Source organism: Apteryx rowi, unplaced genomic scaffold (assembly GCF_003343035.1).
Source record: "Apteryx rowi isolate R43461 unplaced genomic scaffold, aptRow1 scaffold_341, whole genome shotgun sequence".
Classification (NCBI taxonomy): domain Eukaryota; kingdom Metazoa; phylum Chordata; class Aves; order Apterygiformes; family Apterygidae; genus Apteryx; species Apteryx rowi.
In genome coordinates this window covers 134,864-160,184 of record NW_020449875.1, presented here as the reverse complement: position 1 = coordinate 160,184, position 25,321 = coordinate 134,864, and the positions used below count along the sequence as shown (strand labels likewise).

General features: G+C 38.6%; 1 protein-coding gene across 1 annotated transcript in view; it reads left to right on the top strand.

The window, feature by feature from the left end:
- NELL2 (neural EGFL like 2) overlaps window positions 1-25,321 on the top strand; it is a 150,704-nt gene that overhangs the window by 90,157 nt on the left and 35,226 nt on the right. Inside the window, exons 14-15 of the mRNA XM_026072422.1 lie at window positions 18,357-18,479; window positions 21,068-21,163. Coding sequence (XP_025928207.1) covers window positions 18,357-18,479; window positions 21,068-21,163 — 219 coding nt within the window. The remainder of the gene's footprint in view (window positions 1-18,356; window positions 18,480-21,067; window positions 21,164-25,321) is intronic.

The following is a 25,321-nucleotide window of genomic DNA, read 5'->3' as shown; positions in this document are numbered from 1 at the left end:
CATAGTGGAATGTTATGTATAGAAAAAGAATTGTCATATTTAGCCTGTTCAGTACTTGTATATATGATACTATCTCACCTATATTTGTGCCTTTCTTCCCATGCAGGCATTACTATGTCCCCATTCAGGTTTTCTGACATGCCAGATCATTATGATTTATTTTATGTTCACTTTGTTCACAGTAATCAAACCTATGACCTTCCTAAGTCCTCATATTTGGTTCCATTTTTACAGTTGGCTGTGGTTTATAAACCTGCATATCTGCTTGGATTTCAGCTAATGTCAGTGCGTAGTCTTCTGAAGATCTGGGGCAGGTGGTACCTCTCCTACAGAGAGAGACAGATCTTCTGAAGGCTGCAGTGGGGCTCTGGGGATGTCTGCACTTAGGAAGATATCTGTTGGTGTTGGTATCTTGCTAAGCACTGATACATGCTATCTGCGTGTTAGCATTGAGTCTGGAGATGACTGGCTTATCGTGTTATCCAGAGAGTGGAAGACTATGTGTTTTCTATTAAAACTACCAAAATTCCATCACTACTTTTGAACATGAAGTGTTAAAGGTATCCTTATAGTCCTCAGTAGAGATAGGATTTACCTTTAGAGGCTTCTCTCCTTCCTGTCTTTAGAAGTCTCAGCGTTAGTTTTGCACATATGATACAAAATCTGCTTTATGTGAGTGCCCAGTTTTCACTATCCTTCCAGCCAGGAAAAAAAGTATTAGCTTTGTAATACAGTGTATAGCCAAAAGTAGGGTCTTGCCGCCTTTTCCTGCATCCATGCTTTATTTACAATGGAAGCCTTCTGAGGATGTCTGTGAGAAAATAGAGGTTGTGCCATTATTATGCTAGTGATGCCCATTGCTATGCCCCAAGCTCAGATGTCCCAGCCTGGGAACAACCAGTCTGGTATGTGAAGGAACTTTAAATTTAAACAGACACTGTTGGTGATCTGTTTGTGACTCAGATCCCTAGACTAGAGATTTTGCTAGCTCCCTATTTGCTACCCTGTGCTTCTTGCAAGACAAAACCATTTTTGAGGGGACAATACAGTCCTTGTCACATAGTTTTTCGGTTTGCTTTTTATGTTTTTGTTACCTTGGTATTCCAGCACACTTTAGATGAATGGTTCGGTTTCCTTATGAAACTAAAGTACATAAAAGTGCATCTGACCTTGGTCTTCCATGCAGGTTTCATTGGTTTATTTTTGACTTGGGAATCCATCAATTGTTTGGGACACTAACAGTTTGAAAAATCATCTGTTTTCCTGTATTATACAACAGAAATGATATTTAATGGCAAAGATACTCCAGAAGAAGCTTTGTTGATTTGCTTGTGAGGAAGCTGAAAGTAAAATGAACATTTTCAGTCCATAGGGCTGAGAAAAGTGGGCTTTCAGTCCACTGTTGTTAAAATTCCAGACGTCCAAAACTTTTATCGCGGGTATTCAAGAAAAGTGCTACTAAGGGTTCTGACATGTGACTGGAAGTGGATCTGTACTGGTATACATTGGGAGGAAATGGATTCCAGTTAACCATGAAGTGTGGGTATTGTATAATATTGTGGTTTATTAGTTATTTTTGCTCTAGCTGTATGTTTCAGTTCCCACAGATGGGAACTGGGAAGCTGGAAGGGAATACCTCTCCTTATTTAAAATTAAGAGTAAAATCTAGTTTACCTGTGAGGAATGTGTGCTACATCTTAGCACCTGCACCACACTCTTGGATTGGTATAATTGCCTGGGTTTCCACGGAGGAAAGCTACTGTAAGACTGATGGAATCCAGAGTTGAGTGAAATCGTCCAACTTCTGTGCTTAAAGTTGCACGCTCTTCATTATGCAATTAACAATATAAAATTGACCTGCTTTTTCAGACACACAAGGGCATCCACAAGTCATCATGAGGATAATAGGAACTGACAGTACTCACCACATTTACTCACTGGGAAATGAGGCCACATTTTAATAAGTACCTAAATTTGGCTACAAGATGCAACTTTATTCAGAACTGCTGTATACCCTCCACTGCTACAAAGAAACTTAAAAAAGAAAAACAACCATCGTGACTTCAGATGACTGTCATATGATTATAGTATAGCAGCTTTGTTATTTTCAAATATAGTAACATGAGACATTATGATAATAGTAAAAACAATGTGGCTAATTTCTTCCTGTTTTTTCCCTTGATATTTTTATGAAACCAGCATTTCAAGTTATCCTCAAGTTCTGCAGCTTGTACAACAGCTGAGCTCATTGACTCTATTTAAATAAAGACTAATAATGATTGTACAGGATGGTACAAGGGATAGAGCAATAAATAAGCATGCTGAGAGTGGCTTGTTATAACATCAGTGCAGTGAAATCCTATGGCTTGAGTAAGGAGATGTTGTAGTCAGCAAACCACTAGAGAAAACAGGATGAGCAATTCTGGATTTGTAATGATGTGGGCAAGATGAACCATCTGTCTTTTCCATCTCTGATATCGGTGATTTCTCCCGCCCCTGCCCCGCCAGTGATGTTAGCAGCAGTATGAATACACATGCCTTATAAAACAGTATAAATCTGTGTAATCTAAAACTCACTAAAGTAATGGTGTATGTATACATTCAGCATTGCTGTTAGCAGTAGACACTCTGGAAGTTGGCTTGTATGCACAGAACATTTTCAACTCAAAACTCATTTGATTCTAGTTTCCTTCACTGGGCACAGTTTCCTTCTACTTTATGGAATTTCAGCTCATGTGAAGTACTTGAGCCTACTTCAGGAAAAAATCTGTCCTATGTTCTACAATTTTTAACCTTCTAGCTGTAGGATAATTCACAAAGCTAATAGAGGTTTGATCATTCAGACTGAACTTATTGCTATGTTACTGCATTACTAAAATAACAACAAAAGTCATTATTATATGCCTGCTATATACATTTATGCATTTATACATTTTTGCTTTATTTTTGAATCAGGTTGTCATTGACATCTTAGTTCAGAGGCTGTTTTAACTTGGAACCAGACTTTTTTTCTTTTTAGAGCGTACTCTTTAGGTTCCATTTCCTCCTCAGTTATTGACCCAGTTCAGAACTGTTCATCTGGCTATTTAATTACAGCAGGATTGCTTTTTCAACTGATTAAAAGCCAACATGTTTCAAGGGTTTTTGATAGAATGTGATTTGGGTTGATAAACAGAACATGTTTTCATTTGACAAATACATGTATGAATGTATGATCTTGCATATTGGATGCTTAATTCTTTTACAGAGATCATTTGTTTACAAAATATATAAAAGGGTGTTACTGGCAAGTTCAGTGACACTGTACCATTGCATATTAGAGCTAGATTCCCTGTTAATGTTAGGAATAGTCTGTTCAGAGCACGGTAAAAGTTATTATATCAAGTGCAAGTCTCTAACTACTTTGCATTTCTACATCTTCTGTATACTATTCAAACTCTGTATTTATGCAGGAGCAGGCATCAGAATTGATTATTTTGTTTTACATAGAGTGTATTTCATGTTCTTAGAGTGGTGAGGAAGCTTTCCATTTATAAAAGAAGGTATAGATATCTACTTGAGAATATACTCAGTTTGAAACTAGCTCAGAAAGGAGTGAAGCCTTTCATTCATCTAAAAATTCTGAAACTTAACATTTTCAAGCATTAACATTGCTTAATACTTCTCTCAGTATTACCACAGACATCCAATGTGCATCCTGTTTCTTGGTGTTCTGAACCCCTCCCCAGCTCTCAAGCATCCACTCTCCCTTGACAGCTTCTATAATGCAGTTACGTGCTGTGTCAGTACAGTACAATTGAAAATTAAAAATGTAGTGAAATTAGTGAGATTAACAGAGTATATTATGAAAATAGGCAATCTAACAATACAGCACTGAATGATCCTCCTCCACCAAGGGAAAGTCTTCCTTTCTCCAGACTTTCTCCGTGGTCTCCAGGGCCTGGGATTCCTGAGGGCTGGTCTTAGCAGTAAAGACTGAAGCAAAGAAGGCATCCAGTAACTCTGCTTTCTCTGTATCCTTTGTCACCGGGGCCCTTGTCCCAATGAGTAGYGGGCCCACRTTTTCCCTGGTCTTCCTTTTGTTGCAGATGTATTTAAAGAAGCCCTTCTTGCTGTGCTTGACTTCCCTTGCCAGATTAAACTCCAAATGGGCCTTGGCCTTCCTAATCTCATCCCTGCATACTACGACAACATCTCTATATTCCTCCCAAGTGGCCTGTCCCTGCTTCCACCTTCTGTATGCTTCCTTCTGGTTGAGTTTTGCCAGGAGCTCCTTGTTCATCCATGCAGGTCTCCTGCCCCCTTTGGTCGTTGATGTCTGAAGAATTTAGGGCTTTGAGTTAGAATGAGTGTAGGAAAAGAGAATTCACAGGCTCATTTTCTATGGAGCTCAACCACAACATGACTTCCTATCACAGATGGACCTCTCCTGGTTCCATCCTTCTACAAATGATCACAGGCTGCAAAAGATAGACTGCAAAGATCAAGAAACGTTATAGGTAGCCTTGAGGACAATTTCTTTGAAGTTGTAAGGATGTTTCTGGATCAGAAGATGGGAATCTGCTGCTATCTTGTTGAGCCAGACAGAAGGGAATGCAGTTTAATAGAGGGAAGTTGGATAGCTCACAGCTATAGTGTCTGAGCCAGCTGGTGATCTTCTGCCAGCAGAGCTTAGCTTGTCCTCAAAGGACTCCAGCCAAGGTCAGTGAGAGACTGGGGCTACTGCATGAGAAGAGACAGTTTTTAAATAGGAACAGTGGAGTTATTTAAGGTTATGTGGTCATGCTATATTCAAGTCAGCAGTTTTCTATGCATTCACAATAAAAATAGCTGTGACAGAAATTAGCACAGGTTTTGAGGGCAGTAGATACAGCTGGCAGTATACGGTCATCATGTTTTAGTCTGTTGGCACTCTGCTGTTGAACAGTATTTCCAATCGTAAGGTGACGCCATCATGAGAAAAGGTTGAGGATGAGAAAGATAACTGCTTGTCTGTCAAGACTCATAAAAGGAGACATGAAATTTTTTAGTTTTGTCCAGGGCTTCAGAGGCCTTTTCTTTTAATATTATAGCTAAAGGGCTTTTCTTTTAAATGAATATGGAATTTTCTTGTTTGGACATATAGGAATCTCTGAATTGTTTCTGTTCAGACAATCGGCAATTATGGAAACTTTTAATTCTTTATAATTTGATTTCCAATGCGTGTAACATGGCAAGTCCAGTAAGCAGTGGCTCCTGAAACAACTTGTAACCATCCTTTGTTTTTTGTGAAATCTTTAAAATACTAACCCTGCTCTATGCTAAATGGCAAATTGTTTAACTCTTGTTTTATACTGACAGTCAAAACTGAAAGTCATTGTAGTTTAGTATTCATCATGTTTTGGAAATCCTGTGTAGGCTTGTTTCTGGGACAAATCTTACCAATAACATTCCCTTTTGTTAGTCTTTTGTACTGATGATTTTTGACATCCTAAAACAAATTAACTTTGCATCAAACTGTTTTTTCAAACTGAAAGCTCATTGCTGCAGCCAAAAGAACTCAGAAGTAGCCATTAGGGCTACAAACCTCTCTTCCAGTGTGTGCTGGAGTAGTGGCCGTACTTAACCATGTCATAAAACCTGTTAACCACAGCAGGAGTTGTGTACTTGCTAGTCCTTCTTTGCACATAAATTATGCTGAAATCTACCCTGAAATGTCCTGGCGCACAAAGTAAACATATTGGGCTTATCCACTTCACTGACTCACTCGGTAGCTGTGGTCCTATGCGTAATCCCAAAGAAAGGCTTATGTTTGTCGTCCTGCATGTTACTTCTGTTTTGCACTGAAATTTGCTGATGGTCTTGCAGCCAGACTGTGGCTGGTCCTGCACAAATGCATAGCACCGATAATTTAGAGAAAGCTAAATTGGTGCTTTTTCTGTCTTTTTATTCCTGTCTGAAGCTAGTTCCAGTTCCAGAACTTGCCCTGTCTGAGTTTGTCAGTTCACCTACATGAACAAAGATGCCCGAGCGATGGCAGGGCCTCTCTGTGGCAGTTGGGAGAGGCAGGCTGACAAGGAGGCACAAATACTGCCACACTGAGAAAAAAAATCAGAACCTATCCTCAGGGGGTTGTTCTGGTGATGCTTGGAGGAAGACTGGCCAAATCATCATCTTTAATTTGAAAAGTCAGGTCGATGCAAAAGGAAGCATCACTGTTTACATTGTGTAACATAACAGGTCCAGTGCTCCTGTGCAACACAATCCCAAGGTTTCTGGGTGAAATTTCACTTTTGTTAGTTAAGATGCATATTGTGAGGCAGTGTTTCTGAAAACATTGCGTCTCTAAAAGATGCCTTTTTTTTTTTTTAAGGCAATTCTCAATATACAGAAGTGTTCTATCTTCTCATATTTTTTTAGAAAACATTAGTGGTTTTGAGGCATCTTCAGGTCTGAACTAGAGAACTGAAAACAGAAAGCATTTCAGAAATTGTAGTCAATTTACTTTCCTGAAATCAGTCCCCTTTATGACTTATGTAGTTGGATGTGCAAAAATAGAGGCCCTCCCCACATAATCACTAAAAACTGTGTGAAAATCTTGATATTTCTCTTGCACTGAGAGCTGTGTCTACAAGCTTAGCAATAAAAGAGAAGGCTGTTCTACCTAAAGGTTTATAGGAGTTTTTCTTTTTTTTTTCCTGATAAGCTTCTAAATCCTCTCGCAAAGACTACAGCAGTTTCCCGCAGTCCCTATATGTTGCAGTCTTTTTACATTGCTGTACATATATTCATAGGAGAAATGTAGCAGGGAATTGTACCTATTTTATATTTTAAAAGTGAAAGGTATTCCAGAGAAATACTTGCAGTCAGCTAGCTTGATTAGCCTGTAACTCTCACTGCTATAAATCAAAGTCACTGTTGTCTTCTGTAAGTGTTCTTTAAAATTGTCATGAAAAGGCATATCTTAATATGTTTATCACATAATTTTACCTTATTTACTTATTTATTTGCATTTTATTCCTTTATTTTATTTACCTGTTTCAGTGAGTGTGTCTTCCAATATATTAATAAAACAAATGACCATTTAATTTACATGGAAAACAGATTTTCATTATAAATGCTTATTTTCTAATGCAAAACAACATTAAAGTGGTGGACTGTGGTGGACTGTTTAGCCATGCAATAGAAGATGAATTTTTACTATCCTCACCATCCCAAATATCTGTCTTGGGAGATATTGGAACTAATTCTTAAATACTTACTAAGTTAATGTCGAAGTCGCATGCAAATGGAGATTTGGATTGGACTGACAAAGATAAGCAGCTCTGAATCATATAAACCAATCACCAGGGAAAATATATTGTCAGCAACAGTAATTACAGCAGGTAATTGTGTCATTTACCCTGTTACAGACCACTAAATGTGACGAGTTTGGAACATAGCAGCTGTCACACAGTGTTAACTTTGATGTTCAGGGGTTTGGAAAACTGTATAATCTTTTAGTGATGGTGCATTTGAAAAAAAAAAGAAGACAAAGATTTTACAAGGTTCAAAGTGGGCATGAATAGTAAGTTCTTGATTTCTGGAAAGGTGGCTCCATCAAGAGTAATCCTTTTTAATTGTTTTCTTATGTTTTTAATAAGTGTGGATTGTGTACATGTTTGGTAAACAGAATTCATTACTTTCCTTCTAGCTTTTCAGAAGGTGGAGATGGAGGTAGAATTCAATGTAACTTCTAGCTGCATCATTTTAACATTTGGGAAGTAAAAAGAGAATATGGTCAATTGTAGACTGAACAGGTATTCCATTATGTTATGAATACACTATGATTATTTGCTTAGTACCCACCCTAAAGTTAGTGGGCTCCAAAGTTGTTTGCAACATCTGAACATCCCCTTTCCAAAGGGCAGATGTGTAAAGCAGATAGGAATGCAAAGCCAAATGCATCCTGGGATGACAATAGTACTAGAAAAAATGGGATATATGATTAGGGTTTGCTTTGTTTCTTAACTCTGTGGTTTAATTCTAAATTCATAATTTGTGTTTCAAACAATACTGAGGACTTAATGTCAGTCTTGTCTCTGTTTAATTGGGTAATTCATGGTGCCCTTAAATAGGGCAGCAGATTTGATGGTAGAATTTTTCAAATATGTAAAGTTTGTTAACATGCGCTTATGCAAACATTTAGATATCAATATAAAACACAAATATATATATTCATATATGTAAGTACAGAAATCATTATTTGTAAGTGTGCTTGGCAGCAGCAGTTAAACTTTGGCAACAGAAATACAGTGTGGGCTGCAAAATCTACCTGTGAAACAAGTAAGTTGGCCTGTGTTGCAGGGAGGAAAAGGAATATGAAAGCCAATTCCATTGTGTCTCCATTACTGTGCTGTGCTTTGCTAAAAGCAGCACAGATGTATCCTGTGGCAGCCAAGCCCGCTTCTGCAGCACTGCTGCCAGCTCTTGGCATTGAGGGCTGTATCTAAACTGCAAAAGCCAGGGGGCTTGCTGACTTCCAAGGCTGGGTACATGTGCTAGTGCTTCCCTGACACCATGATGTGCTGAGAACTGGCTGGACCATTCTTCCCCAGGTGTGCTCGTTCCCAGGAAAGACAGCTTGGATGCAGAGGTTGTGCAGCAGCCACAGTGTGCACTTGCTATGCTGTTTTGGTGTGCCTTTATAGTCTACTGTGCAGGATAAACTCTAGGGAAATTAGGAGCATCACTAGAGACAGGGCAGAACTGAAGGCAAAGTATCAGTATCATTCTGCTTTAGCTTCACTGAACCTTCACTGGGAACATCTCTGTCCTCATTTTCAAGTAGAGACCCCTTTCCTAAATTAGGTGAGCAACACTGGAGGAAGTCCTCTCTCCACTGAGCTCGAGCCCTACAGTTGCCTTATCAAAAACAGTACTGCCCTTCTAGATACCCGGTGAGTTGTCTGTATTCCTGTGGCACACTACCACTGGGGAGCTAAGGTGAACCATCTCCTGTATCAAGAACTTGCTCTGCTGCATAAGAGAACAGATTTTTTCCCCTAATATTTATGGTTAGATAAGTTGCACCAGAATCCTGAGGACAGCAAGAGCAGGATCAAAGCAACATCCACCACTGTAGTGTCTCTCATTTTCTTCATCTATCCTCCAGTCAAGCACTATCCTCCGTCATGGCAGTGGTCCTGTATGGTGTAACTCTAAGTTCCCTGGCAGCCCCCTGTTATAATGAGCTGACGAACTCCGGTCATGATGATATCACTAAGGAATAGAAAAGTGGCACCAACTGTTTCCAGAGAGCTCTGAGTACTTTTATACTTTATCAAACCAACTTTGGACAGCACTTGATTGCTGAGACATATTACTCTTGTCCCATTGTGTATGCATCCTTCTGTGATCTCAGTGCTGAAAAACCAGTGTTTCTCAGAGGAGCTTTTGTGGAGCCCTCCAGTTACGTAGATGATCTGTAAGTTGTTAACAGTGAGATATGAAAATAGACAGGAAGTTATGAGCCTTAGCAGCTTTCCTGGTTCCCCTGTATAACAAAGATGTGCAAGATGGAGGTCAAGTTTCCAATACACGTATCTCTTGCTGGTAGCAGACTTGTATAACATGGAGTCTTTTAGTAAGGAAGCAGTAAATTAAAAGAGTTGGCATTAGGAAAAGTAGTAAAATAAACAGTTTTCAGCTGGCTGAGGAAATTGGAGTAGGATATTTTCAGTTCTAGGCTGGCTATTTTTCTACTAGTGATAAAGTAGGAATCACTACTATAGATGCAGAATTTGCTCTCATTGTCACTTTTGACAGCATAATAGAAGATTTTGAAAGCATCAGTTTATCATAAGTACCTGGGAGGTTTACAATACAGGTTGGAATTGAAAAAGATTTATCTAGGAACAAATAATATATCTGCCTAGATTAAAAAAAAAAAAAGTAAAAGGAATATATGGAGAAACAGGCTAAATGATGAAATACCTTTTAAAGGATAGAAACATTGTTTAAAAAATGTCAGTGATAAAAGAGACAAGATATTAAGAGATCAGTTTGCATTAAGGCAAGAAAGAAGTGGGTGACAAGGTCACAGACCTAATGTCTAGGCTGAAATCTCTTAAAATGGGATTTTCAAAATCATTTCAGATTTGCATTACAGTCCTTCCATTGAAGTCAGTGGGAGTTACAGTCTTTCCCTTAGGGGAAACAGTTAGACCTCTGCCAAGTGCCTTAGAAAATGCTTCCCTTGAACTTTTCGCTTCAGGAAAGAATATAGAAAATGGCAGACATGAAGGAAATTAAAGCTTTAATTAAAGCATTTTAGAAGAAAGAAATTAAGGCATTTTAGCTGTTATGTTACATATTCTTCAATAGATTTCCTCTGCTTAAATGGTTGAAAAGTGTAAAAATTCACAGGATGTTATATGATGTTATATGAAGTAATATTGATTAATATTAAAGTAGAACCCTCCGTGAGAGGAATGTGAATATTTTTCGATATTGTTCCTATGAAATGGGAAATCACAATTAAAATATAAATTTTGAAGATGAGGAAACTTACGTGGGTTTAAGTAGGTTTAAGTGATTTGCTCAAGAGCTGTGGAGGAAGGTGGAGAGGAGCAGTGGTAGACCTGACTTGAAATATGTATTTTAGCCATCACCTTGTCCATTGCAGCTGAGATGGAGAATATTTTTTGTCTTTCCTGAGTTCCGTGAGATCTTAACACTGATTTCTTGTTGAAGAGACACCACAGGAAGGAGGGACTGGTCCACATTCAGCTTGTGTGTTGGACTTTTCAGTTTAAGATCTGGGTGGGAATATACCCTGCTTAGAGCCATAAAAGCCATGATTAGAGTTATATAGTTTAGATTTACTAGTGGACAATTCAGAAAGATTTATGGATAAGTTATGTACTTCTTCAGTCTAGAAGGAAAATCCAGAATTCCAGTTTTGGAATAACCAAAAAATAAGAGAGATTTTATATGAAGATCATTCGCATAATGTGCTATAAGAAAAAAGTCTTAAAGTTTAGTTAAGGGTGTAGAAGAAAATGTTTATGCCTCTTGTAGACTTTGGTGTATGAAATAATACTTCTGTTTTCTTTAGATGAAAGTCTGTTGTTAAATAATTCTAAAAAAAAGTGAAAATCTTAGAATGTTTTCAAAAAAACTCTTCTTTACTGGGATTAGAGTATCCTATTCCTTATTTTAAAAAGATGTATTTGCATATCGACATGCAGCATTTTTCTTGGATTTTATTGGCCTCAGGATCTTTCTTACGTTCTCATGTTGGTAAAGAACAAGGCACACATTAAAAGTTTTGGTTCTCCTATTGAGAAAAGGACATGGTTAGAAGTGGGAGATGTTTTAGGGGTTAATTTCATCACCTAATTCAAAGTGTCGGGACTTCTGCTTATGAAACAAAATTATGCAGTTAAGACCCATAAAGATATTACCAAAGATCAAGGGAGCTAAAGTTCTAATTAAAAACACAGTCATAGGAGTGTGCAAGACTCAAACTCAAACTTAGTTTAGCTAACCCATTATGCTGAGATAAATCTCCCCAAAAAAGTGGCTCTCCTGGTGTTTGTCTGTCCAGCTGATTTGTCCTTAGTCGGTTGCTCTTCAGAGCAGTTACTAAAGGCTTATGGGCTAAGACTATGCAGACACACAGAAGTACATTCTTTTTGGTAAGCCAACAAAACATCCTCATTTGTGAATACTTCTGATCTGTTCTTCTATGGGGTCAGCCGCAGAGCCCCTGTGCTGCAGCAAAGCCCAGCAGTCACATAATCGTCCATTTGGGGGCCTTTGTTGCAGACCTGCTTTGAGATAAATTGGTGTCCCATAGCTCCTGAATTCCAGCTCAATCTTGTCTGTCTCTAGTGTCCTTGGAGTCGCAGCCATCTCTGAGCTTTCTCCAAAGTGCTCCTGACCTCAGAGACAGACTCAAGGAGAGCGGGTGCATGTTTTTGGTATTGCCCTCTCTCTATCAAGTATTTTTCAGCTGCTCTTAATCCGTAATCAATAATTGTTAATTACATAGGTTGTCCTTTATATCTTCTTAGTAGTATAAATACAATTCAATCCTGGAGCTTTCTCACAATGGATATGAAAAGGGATACTGGGTTTTGGCCATACCCCCAGCTGGGTTTTCTTCCTAAAGGTTTAGTTACAGTTTTCTTGTTTTTCTTTTTTATCATATTAACACCAAATATAGAATAAGTAAATAAGCTAACAAATAAAAGAGAGAAGTAGACATCTGGATGAGATGATGGCAGCTGTTCTCCCTGAAGAACAACAATGGACTAAGTAATTACAGTCAGAAACAACATTTCAGAAAGCAGGAGGGTCTCAAAACAGCCCTTGAGAAAAGAACATGCTCATGCCAGAGCTATTTTTATTATCAACATAATTAAGAGAAGAAAGTAGGAAAAAAATTGGACATAAGTTAAAAAAAAAAAAAGAGTTGTTTATGACTGCAGTGAAGAAAGAAGTAGTAAAAGAGGACCAAGAGCAGCATGGATAAGGGACATAAAGGAGTGGATGAAAGTGAAAATCAATCAAGAAACAAGATTAGCAGTGAACAGACAGTTGTAGAGAGACCTTGCCTTTCATATCCCCAGCCTTGATTTGAGGACAACTGTTGGTGGTCATTGATGCTGAAGTCATGAATCATTAATTAACTAAGGGGAAACCATGTGATGGTAACTCTGAGTAATTTAAGGGTGGGTTCCATTTTGCATTTAGATTGGGGATATCTGTAGAAAAGTATAATTTAAGTATATGGAAAAACAAACCATATCATCAATAAATTTATTCTCTTTGAAAACAGTGTGCTATTATACTGAGACTTTAGGTAACCCTGCTAATTAGAGTTTAAACTAGATAATGTGAAGTCTTTAAAGAAATTAACCATCTGTCACTTCCCAAATGATCTTAATTGAATAAGTCTTCCGAACTATCCATATAATTAATACAAATTTTTATCTTGTACAGGAACAATATGAGGAAAAAGGCTTGCAATTAAGATAAACTATGAGTGGGTATTTAAGTGTGTAGGGCAGTGACAATTAAAGTAACTCTTACCTGTTGTCACTGCCATGTCAGATTGCCAGCAGGTCACCACATTTCTATTGATTATACTAAATCAATTGGAAGGAAACAGGAGACAAAAAGTAATTGAAGTTCAAGAATTCAGAGACGTCTTAAGGAGAAAATATCTAAAATGTTTGGGTTTTTTTAAATAATTTAATCCTGTTCCACAAATTCCTCACTCAAAAATGAATATTTGTTGCATGGCATTACAAGATTACAATTGGAGGAACATGTTTTATTTATATATTTGGGTACTTTTATGCATTTCTGTGTTTTAAGTATGGTCTTAGCTCTTAATCTCCCATGTTGGTAATGAGTGGTTTGGAAAAAATGTCAGCATAATATTCTGTATCCATTAATAGCTGATGCAACTCAGGCATAATCCTGTTTGCTGTTGGATTGGATTCTGTTTGTTGGTTTCTTTTTTTTCTTAGATGTTTACAAAATTTGAATACATGAGATAAATATTGGGAAGTTGGTAAAAGCTTACAGTACACAAGTAGAATAATGCATAGCAAATACTATACAGGTTTTCTGATTATTTTTAATTGTGAAAAACACACTAGGAAGGACAGAGGGGCTGAGTGCTGCATAGCAGTAGGAAAATAAAAGGAGAAGATAGGTGAGATACCTCATGGACAGCATGTTACTTGGTTCTGCAGGAATCTCCAGACATATAATAAAACTGGTGAGAGAGATGCCCAGCTGATGGGCATTGTCATACAGTGTAGGATTTAGTGGGTCTACATCAGTTTATACCAGCAGAGTCTCTCCTTAGGACACCATACTTTACTGTGAATATCTTCATGTTAGTCTTGATTGTCATGAGAAACCATAAACTTTATTTATGTTCCAGACCTTAGAGAATGTCCCTGTCTCTTTTTTGGTATAAACTAATAACATTTTTGTCAGACAAACCATATGAAATATTCTGAAGGAGTATTTCATATTGAATCAAAGTAAAATAAAGCATGTGTGTGTATTTTTATAAATATATATATATTTATATGTACATGTGTGTGTATGATCTGTTTGCTACACACACAGATACATAGGTGAGTAAATTATTTGTGTAGTCATGTGCTTTCTGCATTTCTTTAAGTCATCTGTGTCTTGAAAGCTATTTAGTGAAACATTCATGTGCACTTACTGTGGAGTAATAACAAATTTTGGAGTTGAAAAATCTTTTGCATCTTGAAAGACCTTATTCAAGAGATAGTTTAGCCAATATGAATACTGTATTTAAGTCTTCAGTCAATTCCCAGACCAGAGATTTTATGAAATTTGATACTGTTGAGTGTGGAGTCCTGGCCAGTGCAAAATGGATTTTAGATATATTACATAATATAGCTTTAGAAGTAATCATTGAAACCAGTACATTTGGTCTTTCTGGAATATGTGTTTATGCAAATTCTGGTTTGTAAATCATTAAAATCTCTCTGCTAAAGTAATTTTTATTTCTTTGACTCTGTAATACTGTTGTACCTGGCCTGTCCCCATCACCGCTATGATGTGTACTGAAATGAGCATAAGGCTTTTGTTAAATCTGTGTCACATTATTTCTAAAGATGCTTGAAATAAATAGCCTCAGCATTGCTTCTTGGAGTATCAGAAATATATTTGAGCAGTATTTACGTTTCTAAACAATGCAAATAATGTTTCCATACTATTTTTTGAAGTTAAAATAGAAGACACCATATTCATGGTTCTCTTTAAATGATTCTTTTATAAACTGCTTTTTTACTTCTTTGCAATGTATGGTCATACCTGCTTATGCAGTTCCTGGTTTGCTATTGAAGATTGCTGAGCTGAGTTTCTATAATGCCCTCTTTATTTAAAGTGACTTTTCAAATGTTTGATTAGAAAGGGAAACCAAAGTAACAGGCATGAGTTAATGAACACTTATCAACAGAGGCACCCTTTTTATCACAAATAAATACTTCTATCTTTAATAAAACTGGACAGACATACCTTGTAACAAACAGGGAGTTATGGAAAAAGCAGTTTTTGATGGTGTCTTCAAAATGGCTGTGGATAGTGTGCCATATACGTTTTGGGACTGAATGTAGTAAGATGCTTTGTGTACAGGATTTTTTCTGTGTAGTTTAAGCATTTGTAATCTGTCCACAACAGAGGTAGTCTTGAAATGTAGACTGTTTGCTCTGCTAGCTGCTACTGAATCAAGGAATATGAAGAACCAATACATTTAATTTTTTTTTAATTGTTATTAATTCAGCTGGTGTAAGATAACAAATCTAGATGGGATGTAAAATATCATTGCTGATTCTTTTCCATTCCTGTCATTTTAAAGTGTCTGTTTCTTTAACTGAATCACAAATCTTCCTTTTACTCAGAGATGTTTTCCTCCAGTTTAATGACATGTAAACTTCAATCCCAGGATCGTTTATCAGAACCATAAATTTTTCATGAGTCACTAATACTTGATTTAAAAGAAAAATAGACCTGAAGTTTGAACAGATAGTCACATTTGTAGAAACGCTGGCTGTTTTGATAATACTGCAGTTTTGATTATGTGCTGGACCCTGTTGCTGAAATGTTAGCAGGCATCCTCCATGAGCTGTCTTGCAGGAGCGTATGAGATGCTGAAGTTTCTTACTGCCAGACTAGGGAACAAGGCATATTGTCTTTGAATCCAAGCTCTGTTACTTAACTGCTAAAAGGTTAATTTTATCTATACCATACACTTGAAGAAAAATTCATCTGAAAAGACTTACTAGTCTGTCTCTGCTCAGAGACTAAATATTATGAAAGTACAGTCAGGTGTAACGTAATCCTTTTTTTTCAAAGGACAGTGCAAATGGTCTTCAAGGCCACAGTTCTGCAAGGTGGAGTTATGCATATGTTTAATACTTTGTTGTATTGGAAACCCAAGAGTAAGTTTGCTTGGCGTAAGGGCCGCACCAGTTGCCCTGCCTTTGGATGCCTGCACAGGCTTTCAGAGCTGTCACAGGCATGTGCTTAGAGCTGTTCCTTTTAGTATGACAGCCTGTGATTAGCTGCTTTTCTCTCATACGCTCTTATCCACAGTAAAGAGGTGTTGTATGTGCCAGGGATGCTGTTGCATCCCCAAGGACCAGGGTGGCTGGTTGCACTTCCTTGTTCAGCATGATATTTAATTTGCCAAATTCAGCGTTTTGAATCGAGTCTACCTGTGTGACGTATTTTTGTATATACGCTACCTCCTGAGATACTGGCTTTGCAAGATATTTTGGCCTGCTGAATGCATAATGTTTCTCACATTTCCATAGTTAATTTCCTTTTGTATGTTATATAGAACTTTTAAAAATGAGAAAATAATAAATATTTATTATTTAAATAGCATACCATACTTAAATAACATCACAATAGTAACACAAACCAAGAAATCCAGAGTATTATTACAACATAGATGATACTTGTAGCTAATTTATGTAATCATGACCTTTTTTTGTTTTATGGAGTGATCTAACAAAAATACTGTTTCAGCCAGCATAAGAGGTTTCACTGTGGCAGGAGGTCAGAGTCAAATATTTTAACTGGAGTCTGGAAGGGTCAGATCTTTTGGTGAACATTAACAATTTTAGTTATCCATGCTGAGAGTAAAGTAATTAAATCTTATGCTTCAGGATTGAGGCCTGCAGCCCATGCTCTGCTGCATTCAGTAAGAGACTTGCTCAGAAGGGATGAAGGCTGATAACAGCATTATTGGTTGTATAAGAGACACTTAAGTCCCTGTTTATAAGTGTGGTGTCAGGTAAGTGTTATACAGAAGAAAAAAAACACCCAAATCCAACAACAAAAAAAACCCTTGTGCAGTATTTAAAATTAGTTAGCTATATTTTGGTGATTTTCCCCCATTTTTAAAAACTGGTAATTGCCATTGCTAGAGGTCAGTTTACAGCTATTGACGGATTAGAGATGTAGATCCATTTTGCCAGTTTTATACTCCTATAATTCATGGCCAGTATTGAAATAGCAAGCTGAACATTTACATAGTGATTTGCAAATGTTAACAAATTAATTTTCACGACCACCCTGTGGGATATGTGTAGGATTCAGCTCTTATTTGTAAAGTGCAAGTTTCAGAGCAATGTGACATATCCAAGGCCAGGGAAGAAGGAACATCCGATTCCAGATTTAAGACTTGGATCAGATAGACGGAACAAGCATAAGCTAAACTAATAAAATTTGCTAGACCCTGGACAGAATGATGGCTATGGAAACCTTACCTGTGGGTTAGTCCATGTCTGCTGATTGAAACTAGGTAATGTTTATTTTCCCCAAAATGTTCAGTTTTCCTGAAATAAAAGATTCCAGAGAGTCTGAAATTATTTATGGTTAGATGAATTAAAGAAAGCATAAGGAAGATTTCCAGAAGAATGAAACATTTCATTCTGATGCATTCGGACGAACATATTTCATTTCAAAAATGCTGGATCACTTTATGTGATGTTTTGAAATGATACTTTAGAGCATCTTATTTTGAAATTACTTTTTCCATTTTTTTTTAAATTGCAAGCTAAAACATTAAAATGTTGAGTAACCTAAACACTTACAGAATAATTTTTTTTTTTTTCAGATTAAGCAGTGCGCTTCAGGTTAACTCAAAATCTTATTGTCTTTATTGTTCATTTAATCCAAAAAGTGGTATTTCCCCAGTATGTCAAAGTTTAGTCACCAAACTGAAGAGTCAAATCCATTGAACTCTGGTGCTAGAACACCCCATGATGAAAGTCCCATACTCTGAACAGGATGTAGACCTTTATTTTCAGTTTACTTAATTCATCTGAATAAAGACAAGAGCTGTGTACACAATGAAGTGAAGGAAAGTGTGGGCTACATTTTGAAGTCCTGCTTTCCGCTAATCATATTTTTTGCAGTTTGGAATGTGTGACTCGCACCATTATTCAGCTTTTCAAAGGAAACCCTGTGAATCCCGCTTAAGATAAATCTGCATGAATAAATTGTGCAGTGGATCTAACATGTGGATTTGTAGTATGCTAGCCATTTTTTTGGCAAATGTTTACGAGAACACTGTAGCCAACATGAAAAATATAATGATGGTAGCTCCCCATTACTGAAGTGGAGTCATGCTGCAACACACTTAGCATATACAAGTATGTACTAAAAATGTATACCCTTGTTTATTCCATGGCTACATGTTCACCTAGCCCGGTCTAGTAACTACTACTGTGTTTGTCTCTTTTTAACATTGAAACCTATATAAAGCTTTTATTTTGTTGTATATTCAAAATTCAAGAGCATACTATTATTGTTTCACTTTTCAGAGCACGATGAATGTATCACAAACCAGCACAACTGCGATGAAAACGCTCTCTGTTTCAACACTGTAGGTGGGCACAACTGTGTTTGTAAGCCAGGTTACACAGGAAATGGGACCATATGTAAAGGTAAGCTGTTGAAGACCCTCAGGTTCAGCAGTCGTTGGACTGGATGAGTTAATGCCAGTCTGTTCACAGACCTTGAGGAAGACAGACAAAATGCTAGGCATTTAGGTTCTGCACCCAGGAAAAGGTCTTCATGAGCATGATGCATGAGACTTTGCATTTTACAGCATTCATAGTAATTTGAAGATGATGCATATATATATATAGTATGTTCTAAAATTTGGAGTAACTACTTTTCATTTCTGTCCCAAGTTAAGTTTCTGTAAATGCTACCCCATTCAAGAAAACTCAGTGTTACCAACAAAATTACAGTTGTGGAAATATTATCAAATCTATATTTTCCACTGTCAGTCACTTGCTATTTTGCTTGGATGAACTGAAGATTGTTTGGTATGTTGTGTCTCTCCATTGTAAATGAGGAAAGTAGTAGACATTTGTGCACAAAACCTTTGCTACCCGGGAGCTGGTGCCCTATTTTCTAACATTGCCATTCACTGGTGAACATTAAAAATTATATTAATAGTCTTAGATGCTTTTCCAGAGATACAATGCTGTTTTTATAATTCCTGTTGTATTTCACATCAGAGGAGGTAATACTTGGTACTTGGGCCCAAATTTTCAGAAGTCTTCAGACTCCTAGCATAGGATTTGGTGATATCTGACAGTACAGGTAGTACAGCTGTAAGTGGACTGGTTCAGAAATGAGAAGTGGTCTAGCCGTAGCAATGGCATACCCAGGATTCCCTGAAACTGCACCTCAGTCCCCCCATGTGTTAGGTGTCAGAATCTAAGAGTCCTGAATTAACACTGATTATATTCCATAGATACATTCTGCTGCTATTTTTTATTTTAAATCTTGGTTCTATGCAAATTATCGAGGCTAAGCAACCCAGTATTTCTTTAATTGCTAAACCTGATTAAGATCTTAGCACTAGCTATTCCTTCACCTTAGTGCCATTTTTTTTCTGTGTATTCCTAATATATATGAACTCTTTGTAAAACACAGTAGCCATGCCTACTTCCAGTCACACACATGGCTAGAGGAAGAGATGTCAGCCAATACCCCTATTTATGCCATTATCCCTCTTTTGGGATGTGGGAAGAAACACATCAGGCTAAGGAGGTTCAAACCCACAGTCACTCTGCTCAGAAGAGTGCCCAGTCTGTGCGACTGAGCCCTGTGCTGTGCTTGGGAATAGTCCCCAGTCCTTCTGTGTGTCATTTCACAAACAGGTAGTTGAGACTTCTTTGGATCAAAGAAAAGGTGCCTAACAATATAGAGCAGTGTTCAGCTCTTCTGTGTCCTGGATGAAAGCTCTGACTGCAGACCTAATGTTTCAGAGGGCCTTTGGCCCCATTGTAGAAGAAAAATGTCCCTCCCTCCCTTCTTGGTATTGAAAAGACAGTACGGAGAAGGATCTCAGACTGGGTATCCCGTTCTGAGAAATGTACTTCCCTACAGCCCTAGCTTGGATGCTGGAGTCCTTCAGAGAGCTGGATGCACCTCTTGACCACTCTGGGTTTGGCAGCTCTCCATGCCCCATGCTGCCAACTGATGCTCCAGTCCATCTCATGCCAGGAAGCTTAGGTGTCCCACTCAGTGCTGTGGGTCCTACTTCACAAGCCCGGTGCCTCAAAACTGAGTTGGAAAGGTCAACTTCATAACTCTCTTGTTCTCTCTTAGGTCCACCTTTGGACCTCATCAGTGATGCTGCCTTACAGAGCAGCTGCACACCAAACCTCATATCTCTTGTGGCTGTTTACAAATGTAGGGGTAACCCTAATGCCCTTGGGCAGAATTCCACTCTTTGCATTGATGATAACCTTCATCCACCTAGTTTTGCCTGCAGTTTTCCTCTGTAGTTTCTTGTGAACACAGCATGGCTCACTCCATAGTACAGGTACAATCGAAGCAATTAAACAGGTGCCATATTTTATATCAGGGCTAGTTGCATTTCTGTGTCAGCAGAAGGGATTCTTGTAGACACACACTTATTGACAGCTGTATCTGGATAATGTTGCACTTAAATATGTGAGCACAGCTTCTTAGATTCCGATGCGAGTCAAAGAACAAATCCAAGGATGTACCTCAAACTGTAAATGGTAAAAGTTTTAAAGCTGTTTAAAATCCCTTGAGACAAAATTACTATTTTTATTATTTTGATCCAATTGTTGAATTTAGAAATCAGGTAGACCAATTAATTTAGTGCTTAATTGTGCTTGTTAGGTTCAGGCCTTTATTTGGGAAGCAGTGAAGAACAGCAGTGCCCTAAGCAGGGTCTGTTGCTATGGAAGACGTTCCCTTTCACTGCTTTCCAGTGCATGGGAAGGAGCACATATGTGGGCTGTTTTCTTCAGATGATTTACTCTAATCTCCCTCTTCGTCTTCTCAGACCATCTGGCCGATGAGGTGGGGGGGCTATAAACCATCTCTTGGTGACCTCTATCCTTAGGTGAAAACAGCCTCTGTGCTGAGCACTACAGGACTGTGTTTTGTGTCACTCTGCTAGAGGCCCATAAACACCTGCAAAGTTGTTGAGTGTAATTTTGCTAATTCCTTCTTAACCATATATTGTGCTTTGTTATTTCAGCATTTTGCAAAGATGGGTGTAGGAATGGAGGAGCCTGCATTGCTTCCAATGTGTGTGCCTGCCCGCAAGGCTTCACTGGGCCCAGCTGTGAAACTGGTAAGATTATAATTGAATTTATGATGAAGGTAATCCAAGAAAGATGCTTGAGGTAAATCCAAGAATAAAGGAATGCTTTAAGTGTGTGCCCTAAAAAAGGTAGATGCCACTAAGTTACTCACTTTTCATATATGCCTCCCAAGAGAATATATTACAATAGTTCTAATTTGAAGCATATTGACCACAGAAATTAGAACATGAGTTACGACATCTTGAGTTCTGATATTCCATAATTAAGAAGAATATTATACACTTGCTTTTCATCTGAAATGGCCTTTGGTATCTCCTACAAATGGCAGATAATCTGACATCTAGAAATAAATCCAAATAACTGATTACTTCTGTGCTCTAAACTTGTGACTGGTTCACTAGCTGACCTTACCTTGCGTTCTTATTTAAAGACTTCCTAATTAACTCATCAGTCTTTACTTACTGCAAGACAGGTTTCAATGTTCCTATTATTCTTACTTTCTCTCACAGGCATTCTTTTCTCTTCTTGTTATCCCTGAGAACGGCAGTACCACAAAGCCTTGTTTTAAAGTTTTATTTTAAATCTTGGTTCTATGCAAATTACAGTAGCAGGCACTTTGCCCAGCAGACTGTGTAGAATGTTAATATTTAGCATCTCAAGTGCCTGTAAATAATTTCTCAAAGTTCAAATGAGTAGATCCAGCACCTTTATTTATTGCTGTAGAATTTTCAGATGCATTCTAACCAGTACATGCCTTCAGGAGGTGAAGGGAAAAACTCTGATTAATTAGCTTCACTATGCCTAATAAAAGGGCAGTCTGCCACCTATGATTGACTATTGTTGCCATTCTATATTGCCTTCAATAAATCTTACAAACAGAGGAAAAGAGGTCATTTCAGCAAGTATTGCTTTCATCTTACTTGTAAACATGTCCAGCTTAATGAAAAACACAAACTGATCTGAATTCTGTATTCTCAGGTCCATTTGAGAGATGAGAGATGAGAAATGTGATTGTTTTCATTCTTCTGTATTTGAATGGATATTACCGCAGTGCACAAGAGGGGTGCTATGTGAAAAGTAGCATCCTGATTGTTGATCTATTTCTAGAAAACTGTCAAAAAGGCAAGTTTCCAAGTATTCCTCGCTATTTCACAGACTGAAAATGATGTAGTGTGGTCACTTCACAATAGTGTTATGTTTTTACTTGGAAAAAATTTTGTGCTAAGGTAATGCTCAAGTATGAAAATAGCTACCTTTAGTGGTTTGTCTTAAATGCTTCTTGCAGCATTCTGCTGTTATCAACCAAACAAACTGAACACACAGTTTCGGGGCTAAGATTCATCTTTCTTAGATTTACATGCCTATCTGACTTGTCTACATTAGAAACATTCTTGCTTTAATCTCCTTGCATAGTCAATAAAGAGCCACTATCAGAGAGGGGTCTTACTAGCTTGTCTGAATTGCTCCCTGGAAGTCCTGTCTCTGCTCCCTTGTTTAGAGAGGAACCCATGGCCCCTCTGTTCCCAATTTAGGAAGTTCAGATACAGGCCTAAAGTCAGGTTGAGTGAATTCAGGCCCAAATGCCTTTCTAAAGCACTTCTCAATGGTCTAACTGCCCTTCTCTCCTACCCTTCATGAAATGTATAGGAGGGGGACAGCAGAGTTCACTGGGTTTGAATGCCTTTGGAAGCTTCATACTATGTTTTCTGAATATCTGATTTCAATATTTAACATAAGGTTAGCATCGTAGTTTTGACTCAGAGCTAGTGATACCATTGTGATTTGGAGCCAGTGTGACAGCCCCAAACCAGTTTTGTAGGTGAGTTTTGCGAGAGGAGGCCTATATGTAGTCCAGTGGACCTCCACAAAGATAGAGTAATTTTTTCTGGTGGTAAAATTAAAAATGTTAGAGGTCAGTCACAAGGATGTAGATCTGGTCAGCTGGTTTGGATATTAGTGTTCAGGACTGGGATTCTGAGTGACTTGCTGGCTTTGAAACACATATGCTCTGAAATACCCTCAGAGTGGCAAATGGAAGAGCTATCCCATTCATAAAAAACAAAAGCTGGTTAATTCAAGAGACTGAGTTTTCATAAACATGGTGCCCTATACACCCACGAATGAAAATCTGAGCTTCAGACAGTGCGCTCCCAGTGATTATGACAAGTGTCCAGTAGGTGCTTCTCATTAGGATCAAGTGATCAAGCCATTCATATTACAAATTGTTCATGGTGGAAGCTTCCCTTTATGAACAGTCACTTTATCTTCAAAGAAGATATTACCCTTTCTAGACAGACATCTTTAGTTGTGTTCACATACAAGGAAGGAAGAGAATTGATTTAAAGATGTCAAATCTATTTTTAAATTGCGTGTTACTTACTTCTGTTTATGCCACATTATATTTAAGAATTGCTTATTGAAGATTCTTGGCATTCTTAACTTAAGATAAAAAAGTTTTTTCTTACATTTAAATGGAATTTTCTTTTTTCAATTTGTTTCCATTGACTCTTGTCCTGTCACTGGGCACCACTGAGAAGAGTCTGGGTCCGTCTCCTTTACCCTCCCCCACAATCATGTATTTATACCCATTGATAGGATCCCTCCTGAGACTTCTCTTCTTCAGGCTAAACATCTCAGCCCTCTCAGCCTCTCCTCCTATGTCAGGTGCTCCAGTTCCTTAATCATCTTCATGGCTTTTTGCTGGACTTGCTCCAGTAGGGCCATGTCTCTCTTGTATGGGAGAGCCCAGGACTGGAGCCAGCACTCCAGATGTGGTCTCACCAGGGCTGAGCAGAGGGGAAGGATCTCCTCCCTCGACCTGCTGGCAATGGTCTTCTTAATGCAGCCCAGGAGACTGTTGGACGCCTTTGCCACCAGAGCACATTGCTGGCTTATGTCCAACTTGTTGTCCATGAGGATCCTCAGGGCCTTTTCTGCAAAGCTACCTTCCAGACAGTCAGTCCCCAGCATGGACTGGTGCATGGGGTTATTCCTCACCAGGTTCAGGACTCTGCACTTCCCTCTGTTGAACTTCATGAGGTTCCTCTCTGCCCATTTCTCCAACCTGCTGAGATCCCTCTGAATGGCATCACAGCTCTCTGGTGTATCAACTGCTCCTCCCAATGTTGTATCATCTGCAAACTTGCTGATGGTGCACTCTGCACCATAGTCCACATCATTAATGAAGATGATAAACAGTATTGACTCCAGTATCAACCCCTGGGGACACCACTGGGGACTGACCTCCAGCTGGACTGTGTGCTGCTGATCACAACTTTCAGCCTGGCAGTTCACCAGTTTCCAGTCCACCTTACTGTCTATTACCTAGCCCACACTTCATCGGCTTGTCTATGAAGATGTTATGGGAGACAATGTCAAAAGCCTTACTAAAGTCAAGGTAAGCAACATTCCCTTTTCTCCCTTCGTCACTGAGCCAGCCTTCTCATCGTAGAAGGTTGGCAGGTTGGTCAAGCATGATTTCCCCTTCGTAAATCCTTGCTGACTACTCCCAGTCACCTTCTTGTCTTTGATATGTTTGGAAATGGTTTCCAGGAAGATTTGCTCCATCACATTCCCAGGGATTGAGGTAAGGCTGGCTGGCCTGTAGTTCCCCGGATGCTCCTTCTTGCCCTTCTTGGAAATATCAGTGACATTTGTTTTCTTCCAGTCCTCAGAAACCTCTCCCTCTCAAGAACTGGTAGCTGCCATTGTGAGGCCAATCCCTTAGCACTTGCAGGTGCATCCCATCAGGTCCCATGAACTTGTGTCTTTCCAGTTTATTTAAATGTTCCCTAACCTGCTCTGCCTCCACTCAGGGTATGTTTTCCATGCTCCAGCCTTTTCCACTGGTCTCAGGGACCGGGGATTGCTGAAGGCTGGTCTTACCAGTAAAGACTGAAGCAAAGAAGACATTGGGTACCTTGGCCTTTTCCAAGTCCTTTGTCACCAGGTCCCCTGCCCCTTTCAGCAGTGGGCCCACATTCTTCCTAGTCTTCTTTTTGCTGCTGAAAGACCTGTGGAAGCCCTTCTTGTTGCCTTTTATGTCCCTCACCAGATTCATCTGCAGATGGGCTTTGGCTTGCCTAACTCTGTTCCTGCATGCTTGAACAGTGTCTCTATATTCCTCCCTAGGCCTGGGAGGGATGATGCTGTCCCCACTTATGCCCTCCTGATGGGGCCAGTGCCCA